Below are 10,000 nucleotides of genomic sequence, written 5' to 3' on the forward strand. Positions count from 1 at the left end.
CTCCAAAGAACTTCAAAATCACGGATAATGATCCGAATCCCATCTTTTTTACTCATGAAAGTAGAGCAGACCTGTCATATCTTAACAATTCTGTATTTTGTAGTACAGCAAGATCTCGTCTGCAGGCTTAATTGAACAACAAAACTGTGTACCTGAAATACAGATAAAAGCGAAACGGAATTACTGGAGTAAAACAAAACGCTGTCTGCAGGGCTGGCAAGGTTTTGTGTCGTCTTTCTGGTTTGAGTTGGATGTTGGGAAGATCCTACTGGATAAAGGGATGGAAGATGCCTGTCCCTGCACGGTTCCGCTGACTTCCCTATGATCCCACCTGTCTCCAGTGCAGAGTTTGGCTCAGGGTGTTGTCACCAGGACACCCAGACTCCATGTCTGAAATAAAAAGAATGAAGCATTCCTGCTGAGGTTTCTTTCCATGAGTGACGCTTCGGTTTGTGGTCTGGTGGAAATACATTTTATTAATGGTGTTTCTGGGGTATAATAGGCGGTTTTCTGCCACAAATGTTCCTTTAGCCGAGCAGTATTTGAATTGGACCATACTGAAGCCACTGCTCGTGCCTCTAGCAGAGAGGATTTTCTTGCTTAGTGTTGAAATTTAAGTACAAAAGTCTTTCTGGTCTATTTGCTACAACACCTCCTCTCACAGAGGTTAAGAAGAGGTGAGCAGGATGAAAAAGCACTTGCAGGGTTTAAAAAATCTTCTATGGAAAAAGCCCATCTTTCATTTCACAAAAAAAAAAAAAGTCTCCTGTAGGTTGTTATGTGCATAAGGTGGAGGCTTAAGAGCAGCCACATTTGCAGATGAACTGCTTTTCCTCGCTTCTCCGAGACATGACATTTGTTCAGAAGATTAGCCAGGTTGTAATGTGTAGCATAATTGCACTGTGCGGATGTCCCAGAAGTGAAAACCTAATTGCTTGACAGGCCTATAACTTTGTGGTACTGCTCTCACCTTGTTAGGTCCTTTTCTGATGCGGTTCAAATGCAGGCTGGCCGCAGGTGTGCCTAATTTACCTCGCAACAGAACGTGTTGAGTTTAATTGCACAGTGGTTGTTAGGAAAAATTGGTGGGTGGAATATCAAGTGACTCACTGTATGTGGATGGCAGATGGGCGGCGAGAGGCATCAGAGCTAAGTGTATAGGTGAGGTGAGTTAATAAAAGATGTAAATTTTAGCTTAAAATAGTGGAGTCTTGTGGAAGGTAATACATTTTAATTAAGAGGGTAGCAGGCCCCATTCTAGCAGTGGGAAAAAATCAGAGCAAGGGGACATGGCAAAGAGTGCATTTTTCTCCCTATCAGTATTTTAGGAGCAGCTTAGCCTGCTTGGGAAGGCTGTTTTGCAAGGCTGTATTTATTAAGGAAGGCTAAAATTTCTGCTTATAATACAAAATATAACAGGGAAAGCCAAACCTAGGAGGGCTTGAATTCTCATTCTTGTCTCAAAGTTTGAGGTGAGACCAAGCAGAGCTCTGCTCCAGGTCCTTGCCTCTTTGCTTCTTTGTGGTTGGGGTGGGAGGGATGGGTTTGCAGTGCCCACAGTCCCTGGTGGTCAGCTGAGAGCAACCACCAGGTCAATCCTCTCCTCTTGGCACTGAGGAACACCCTGCCTGGGAATGGGGTTTTTAGCTTACGTTGTCTCCCTCTGAAAAGCTTGTCCTGGTGCCATCTGTGCTCTGTGGACTCTGAAAGCACAGAGTAAAGAGAGAAATAAAATATCCCAGCATCAAGGAATGTAGTGGAGCTGAAATGAGAGTGCTGCTTGTGTTCACTCCAGCCTGGCATCAATATTTAGCCCGGTGCTCAGAGCCATCCTAATAAACTTGATGATGTCTAATTTCACTAAGAGTGGGTCCTTTTCACCAAATAATGGAACAAATACCGGTTCCAGTTGATGTTTAGTGAAAGGGTGCTTAATGGCCCTTTTTCTTTGACAGGATGCTGAGCTCTCTGTATAGAAACAATTCATCATGAATCCTTCATGCTATAAACAATCCACGAGGAGCAATACTTAGCATTCCTAGTGCACAATTCATTGGAGAATTTCCGAGCAATTTACAAACATTAGCTCAATAAGCCTCACAACACCCATTTGAGATCAGAAAAAAAAAAAAAAAAAAAGAAAAAAAAAAAGAAGATAAGATGCTGCTCTTGAGCCTGGATGTGGCACTAAGGAGCTGTAAAGCTGGAGGCTGCTCCCCGCTCCTGGCTCCCCAGAACTGGGTGGTTCTGTCTGGAGCTGGGCATCAGCTGGGCCTTGCCCAGGCTCACTGTCTGGGTGGTGGGAGCTCTGCAAAACCAAATAGAGGTCTGACAGAAAGGATGTTACCTTTGGAATAATAGAATCGTGGAATGGTTTGGCTTGGAAGGGACCTCAAAGATCATCCAGCTCCAACCCCTCTGCAATGGGCAGGGAACCTGGCCCATAATCAAATGATCTGGAGAGAATGAGTATCTCAAATAACAACAACAAAAAAACTAATCCAAAACACTGAAAAAACTTCAAAACATGGCAGATAAAATTAGGGGGAACTTGTGGCTTACATAGGGGCAGTTTTATGGAGTTGCTGATAATATCCCTGCAACAGCATCCAGAAAACCTGAGCATCTGAGCTAGGAGATCATGTCATCCACCACAGAGATCCAGATCTTTTTCAGCTCGACAGCTGAAACCCCTTTACAGGTTTTGGGATAGGAAGTTTTAAAGAAATGTGCATTCAGCTGAACTGTCAGCATCGATTTATTTATGCAGCTTCAGTAAACCTGGTTGTTTCCCTGCTTGCCTCTCTGATATGAGAGATTGCTCCTTCAGCATTCGTGTCCTGGGGTAACATCAGGGTGCTGCTCAAGGTTTAATGGAGGAGGAAGAGCTGGGATTAAAAGTTTTTGATTAGGGGATGTTCCCATAATGCTCCTGTATGACCCTCAAAGCTTCTCAGGACGTGGTGCAGCCACTGTTGTTCTTTCTGCTGGCCATGGCTGGGCCTTGTTGGGTGCTAAAGGAGGAAAGATGCTCCTGTCTTCCCTCCTGCCAGGAATGCTCTTGGCACATGGAAACTTCTGTGAGCAAAAATAGTCCCAGTCACTTATGAAGACTGACATGAGTGAATAAATTAAAGTTGTTCACATTCTGAACAACCTTATGTGGAAGCTCTGGCTGACCTCACTGTCCAGTATGTACAAAGTTGGGCAGCATGAGCTGCTGGACCGGAGTATCTGAGGAACTCTGCCTGAGGAGAAAATCCTGAGCTTCGCTTGTCATTAGTGGCCGGTCATTAGCCAGAAAACCTAATTAAGACATAGTTTTATTATGAAAGATGAAAACATGAGCGCATAAGTAAAAAAGATGATGTCAGGCTGCGAATGTCCTCCTGAGGATGCCGCGGTTTGCTTCACCTGCAGGGTGGAGCCTTCCCAGGTCAGCTCGTTCCTGCGGCGCAGGAGGGCGGCAGAAAGGAGTTTCCATCTTCCCAAGCTTCCCCCTTCCCTCTAAGTGCTTGCCGTGCTCCCCTGAGGCAGCGCTGCTGCAAAAACGGTTTATGGGGAGATGCCTGGATGATAAGGGTTAGTCCTAAATAATTGCCGGTTGCCGCTCAGCAGAAATAAGCTGGATTTCGATCCCTGGGTAGAGCGACTGGGTAGAGCTGAAGGCTGGCAAAGGTTGAAGAGGTCGTAAGACAGGGCCTAATTTGCCATGTTCCTTCCCTTTCAAAAACAATGAGGGAGCCGGGGCCTTGCCGGTGGGCAGATCCTGCCTGGATCTCCCTGGAGTCAGCAGGAGTTGGATCGAGTCCCTTTGAATGGCTCGAGTTTCCAAACCGGAGGCAAAGCCAAGTGTTTTTCAGAAGATTGATCATTACCTTTGGAATTTTTCGACGTAGAGGTCATTACTGCTAATATAAGTTGTGAAAAAAAAATGAAAAGTATTAAAAAAATAGAGACAAATTCTCATCTGGTGTAAGTCATTGCCTTTGAAGTCAATGAGTCATTGAAATCAACTTTCCCACACCGAGCAGAGGATATGGCCTGGAGTCAATACATTTGTAGTTGTTGAAAAATTAAAAATATAAATTTGCCTTTCCTTGGCAATAATGTTCTGTTTATGACAGAGATTTTATGCTTTAAAATAAGTTCATTAACGAATGGGAAAGTAATATTTCACTACCAGTATTCTTTTGGGTATAACTATTTATGATTAGATTTTATTAAACTTCTAAAAAATTGGATTTACATTTTGATGAATCTAATAGATTTCAATTTTGTATTTTTATAGATTCTTTCTAAAGTTTTTCCTCAAGTGCAATCAGAACTGTTTGAAGAATGCAGGCAACCCACGAGACATGCGAAGATTCCAGGTACAGATTCCTTTAAATGCATGAATGATGTATACAAGACTTGATCCCATCTTCATCTTGAACTTATGAAAAAACACAGTCGGTGCTTCAAATCAGTGTTGTTCCAGTGCTTAAAAAAATGCTGTCAGTATTTTACATGCTCCTATTAATTTAAGTGCTGGTTCTGAAGTTCTGCAGGGGGCTGTAATGGATCAATGTTGGAGCAAGTGGATCTTCCCTTAGGAATTATTTCCCTAATTTTCCTTCCTACTATCACCTTGTGTTGTAGTGTGCTCTTTGCTCAGACCTGCAGAAGTTTTACGTAGACTGAGTAGTTTGACCTTACTTTAAGAACACAACTTTGGAGCACAGGGAAGTTTGAAACTCGCACTTCTCTGGTTCGCAACTTGTAAATCCAGCAGTGGTGGCCCGACCCACAGATTTTTGTTTCAATGTTTAATACTTCACTTTCTCCTTACAGCTTTTGAGATATCCTGTGGTGAATCATAGCACTACAGAGAGGCAGCTGACGGGATGGACAAATGATTTCCTCTGTATCTGGGGTCATTCGAAAGGCTCATTAGGAAATAACTGCCTTTTTTTTGTTGTTTTCCAAGATATTTCACAATGATTCATATTTGATTCCAGCAATAAAGTAGTATTGAGATGTTCAGGACTTTCTCAGTTTGGAGAAGAATTACTTGTGGTTAAACTTGATAGCAAAACATGTGACATCTGTTTTCATGCACAGCCAACCAACCGGGGAAGCCAGCACCCTTGAGCCAGCCAACAGAAAAGATCTGTAGCTGGAAAAAAAAAATATTCCTTCAAAACAATCGAGCCAGGCTTCCATTTTTCATGCATCTCAGCTTCACGTGGCATCGGTGGTATTGATCCATCTGAACAGAACAGAAGGTCAAACCTGGAATGAGTGGAAATGTCCTCTTTGTCTCACTGATGACTAAATGAAGCATCAGTCATGAGTGATCTTGTGGTCGACAATGGAGCCAGTGGGCACTAGAAAGACTTTCCTGGGTCTCTTTAGCTAATCTCCCTGCCTCTCAGAAGGTTTAACTGGACTTAACAGGATGTCAGATCTTGAACAGTATTTTTACCTGGTTTCCCTGCCTCAGCACCTTTGTGGAGGTGCACTGCAGGAGTGAGGCGATATAACAAAGCGTCGCACGTCGACTTTCTTTTGCTGAACTACAGTATTTTCCCTTGGTGGCTGACCTATATAGACATGACAGAACAAAAATAGTTGTCATTTTCATATACACCTTGCTCTGTCTCTTTAATACACCGTGTTCTAGGAACCAAACCCAGAAATCCTGGCTGGAAATCACGCTTGCATGTTTCGCAATATTTCTGGAAGTCTGGGAATCTCATTAAGAGTGAAAGGGGATAGCCCAGTGGCCTGGCAGCAGCTCTGCGGCCGAGCTGAGCGTGCAACCTCAGCACTCTCCGAAGTGGATGTTGACAAGAGGGAAGGTGTCCACTTCTGGGAGGGGAGAGCTGGGGAAGCAGAGCAGCCTGGCAGAGAACTGCCCTGGGGCTGTTCTAAAGGGTACCGCAGATGGCTGTCTCCAAGGAGGCAGGATACACAGAAAAGGTGCTGTGATAGCTGAGAGCTAATTATGGCTTGTGAATAAGAAACAGGATCAGAGGTGATCCAAAACATAGAAGCAGGCAAGAATTTTCTTCTGATGCCTTGGACCAACTCTGTGCAGAGGAGGCTCTCTGCTGCCCTTCCATTTGTGTTCATTAAGTGTTTTGGTTTAGAAGCTGGTGGGAGAACCCCGCAATCGTCTTTGTTATAACCAAAATTTAGATAAAAGGAAGTTGGACACTAACATTTGTCCCGCCTTGCTCTGCCCTCACCAGCTGTGTTGATAAGGTCTGACTCAGGCAGTGACTTTACGGACTCTGCTCACCCCAAAGGAAAATCTGCAGTGGTCTCTTCCTTTAGACAACCTGGAACCACAGGGAAGGGCGCATGCTGGAGTACTTAAATAAGATGCAAATGTCAGTCTGGGATGGCAGCGATGCACCTACGAAGCCGTGCTCCACACGAGCCCCGCGCAGCTCGCGCTTTCCTCCAGGGCTGGCGCTTCCGGAAGGAGTCCCACGGCTCCGTTGTGGAGGTGTTGGCATCGGGAAGGTTGTGCCTTGTGCATATGTTCCTTTGCCATGTTCGACTGAGAAGCAGCTGGAAGCCAAAGGAGGCCCTATCCATCATCTCTTCTATGGCCGGACTCTGAACCTGGACACAAGAATAGGAGCCTTTCACTCAAAAATAAAGGAGGAAATTCCATTGACATACCAGGGTCAATCACCATCCAAATGAACTTGAGAAGGGATACTTTTCATGGATTGAAAACACTTTCACTATTCATATTCAACTCGGCCTTTTCAGATGCAAAAAAGTTCATTATCAGACATTAAATGTAATTGTAAAACTGACCTGGAGATCATTTACTGAAGAAAAAATGGGGAGTTACAACGGCTCTTGATTTATTAAGCTTTTTTTATTTGGAATCCTCACAACCCTTCATTTGAAGACAGTCTCAAGTGAACAAATTTTAATTAGATAAACTATCTAATCAATATATCAACAGATCAATCAAAACAGCAGCTTTTAAAATGAGTGGCTAGAGGGGTGTTTCTGAAACTAATGGCTAGAAGAATATTTCCCTGAATTGAATTCATTTGTTAGCATAATAGGAGATTAAACTCTAATTAGTGTAGCAGGTTCTGAAGAGAAACAATTGTGAGTTAAAAATCACCAGTGGTCGCCACGTAAACAAAGATGTATTCAGAGATGTCATTCACTCGGTTTAAATAGAAACAGAAAAGTAACAGGATGCTGTTTTGTCTTACGAGACCTGATTCGGGGGAAAATCTGCAGGATTTTTGAAATGTGGGGTTTTGTTTTCTCTTCCAGGTTGTTGTATCAACAACAGTCAATGTGGATGGCCACGTGCTGGCTGTCTCAGACAACATGTTTGTACACAACAATTCCAAACACGGGAGGCGGGCTCGCCGCCTTGACCCCTCAGAAGGTACGGCCCCTTCTTATCTGGAAAATGGTAGGCACACATTTACATGTCCTTTTTTTTTTATTTGCAATGCTTTTTTTTTTATTTTATTATTTTTTTATTTCCCTTTTTTTTTTATTTTCACCGTACTTTATGTTGAGACACCACTACATTTACTTTTACATCATTTCTTCTCTCATCCATCAAAGCACCCATTAAAAAAAGTCCATTAGTATTTCTCAGCCCTTGTCAACTACAACACGGACGCTTCTGAATCAGCTTCTGACTTCTTTCTTTATTTAATACTTACAGTTTTGCAGTCACAACCAATTTTTCATCTTTTCCTATTTTACTTCTTCTCCTTTTTATTTTTTGTTATTTCAGTCTTGTTTTGCTTGCAGCTTTTTCTTGCTTTTTAATTTGACTTGATTTTATTTTGGCTTGTCATATTCCTTGATCCAGAGGTACAGTCTCAGGTTATGTATGCACGTTTAAGTGGATGGTAAAAACATGACCGAATCCGTAAAGAATTTACTGTGAGGTCAATTTCCTGTGCCTGGGCCTTACTGCAGATTACGGCAGGAGGGGGTTTGGATGAGAAAAACAGCATAAAATGTTTTTCTTCAGCCCGGCTCAATGTGATTGACTTCTTGCCTGAACTGCTAAAAGAAGATAGGCTGAGATGAAGAGGAGAATGGAAAGTGTCTCTGAAAATCCAGAATTGTGAAATCCTATCTTTTTGGAGCCCATCAGCCCCTGAATCACTCACACACAATTGCAGCTACGCCTGGACACGTGCACACATGTATTTATTGTCCTGCAAAGCCCAAAATAGTCATTTGGATTTAAATATCACTTCGTTTGGACTGTAAAATATACCAGTGTAGGGATGTAAACCAGCTCTCAGGGAACCTCTGTTTAATAGGATAGGATAGGATAGGATAGGATAGGATAGGATAGGATAGGATAGGTCAGGATAGAATAGAATAGAATAGAATAGAATAGAATAGAATAGAATAGAATAGAATAGAATAGAATAGAATAGAATAGAATATTTTCAAGTTAGAAGGATCATCCAGTCCAACTTCCTGAAGAGTTCAGTGTTGCCCAAAATTTAAGTGCACATTGAAATACATTTCATTTTAATGCATCTTGAGTTCTGGAAGAGTTAGGCTCTCAAACCTGCTATGACCTGATGTGCTGGGCCATGCACACCAGCTTCTATGGGACTCCTCTTGCGAGTTGATACTAACACACTGACAGGATCATGGCTTTTTACACTAATAAAATTAATTAAAGTGATAACAATACTAAGCTGCTAATACAATCACTGTCGTTTTACGTTTCAAATAGTATTTACCAACGGGCAGGGAGGGGAATGAATGAGGCGAGCACCAAGTATCAGAAGGAAACGGGATCTAGACATCAAAAAATAGAAAGCCATTTACAAATCTGCCGCGGTCCGCACACACACACAACCCTAATTTGTTTTTCTGCATTAATAACTAAGGTATAAGAGACCAAAAATATAATAATTAAAGGTCGCCCTGAGCACCAGAGTCATTATGGTCTATGACGTATTGTTTATCTCTTTCATATGCGCGGAAAGTAGGTGTGTGTTTTGCCTAGCAACCGTCACTAATGAGGTTCACAATTAAGAAGGCTGAATCCTCTCCCCTCGTCCTCTCCTTCCCCAGAGAGCCAGAACTAGCAACATTATAGGTTCAAGTAAGCATGCTCAGCCCTGTGGTGTTAGGTTTTAGTCTAGGTCCAAATTCAGCCTCTTCTAATGAGCCATTATGATCTTAGCAAAATACGAGTATTTATTTTTGTAAGCTGCATGAAAAGAATTTGACTCTGAGCAGCAAATATCGCTTAGAAAAATAAAGGCCACTTTTCCATGCTACAGAAAATCTACATAAATGTCACTTACCAACAGCTCCTTTTCTTGGCGACACGGTAATTGATTTGCTTTCTTTAAATGTTAAAAAACACAGTGCCAAATCCTCTTTGCCTAACATCCCATAAATGCTCAGTCGAGTAAGCTGCACCGTTGCAAATGAATGTGAAAATCTGAACGGCTGCTCCTTAAAGTCCTACTTTTAATAACAATGATGGTAAGGGAACAACTCGGAGTAAATAAACGCTGCTGGGACAGGGCGGCAGAGAATCCCGAGGCCCTTGAATGGAGGAGGGAATGGCAGGGCCAGAGTTCCGCACACTCTGGAAGTTGGTGGGGTTGAGGAGATCTCAGGGTCCTCATGAGCAGGACCATGCTAAGGAAATGATGCTTCTGCTCCCGCTGAAATCACCACCCAACTTCCTGGGATTTTGGTGCGCCCCGAATAAGTTCCCACCTCTTAAAATGGGAATGGGTGTGACCTGAAAGAAAATTCCCCAAATCCTGACCTGGCTTGCGTGAAAACCTTTCTTTCCGTCCGGTCAGAGGATACCCCTGGTCACCGGTACCTCCTGAAAGCGATGGGTGGCTTCGTGCCATGCCCCAAGTTCCTCCCGTCCCGGCGCCGTCCGCGGCGAATGGAACGCTTCGCACTAGTAACACATTCTTTAAAGAAAAGTACCCGCTAAAAACCACGATATTTACTTCTC

The 10,000-nt window shown here is 43.0% G+C and overlaps 1 protein-coding gene across 14 annotated transcripts in view; it reads left to right on the forward strand.

Annotated features, from left to right (window-relative positions):
* Window positions 1–10,000, forward strand: part of EBF3 (EBF transcription factor 3) — a 125,270-nt gene that overhangs the window by 77,495 nt on the left and 37,775 nt on the right. For 7 of the 14 annotated variants that reach the window (XM_059477267.1, XM_059477279.1, XM_059477266.1 and 4 more), the window contains 2 exons: window positions 4,292–4,373; window positions 7,297–7,441. In XM_059477267.1, coding sequence (XP_059333250.1) covers window positions 4,292–4,373; window positions 7,297–7,441 — 227 coding nt within the window. The remainder of the gene's footprint in view (window positions 1–4,291; window positions 4,374–7,296; window positions 7,442–10,000) is intronic. The other 7 variants (XM_059477269.1, XM_059477274.1, XM_059477270.1 and 4 more) reach the window with 1 other exon arrangement.

The sequence above is a fragment of the Ammospiza nelsoni genome, chromosome 8 (assembly GCF_027579445.1).
Source record: "Ammospiza nelsoni isolate bAmmNel1 chromosome 8, bAmmNel1.pri, whole genome shotgun sequence".
Classification (NCBI taxonomy): Eukaryota; Metazoa; Chordata; class Aves; order Passeriformes; family Passerellidae; genus Ammospiza; species Ammospiza nelsoni.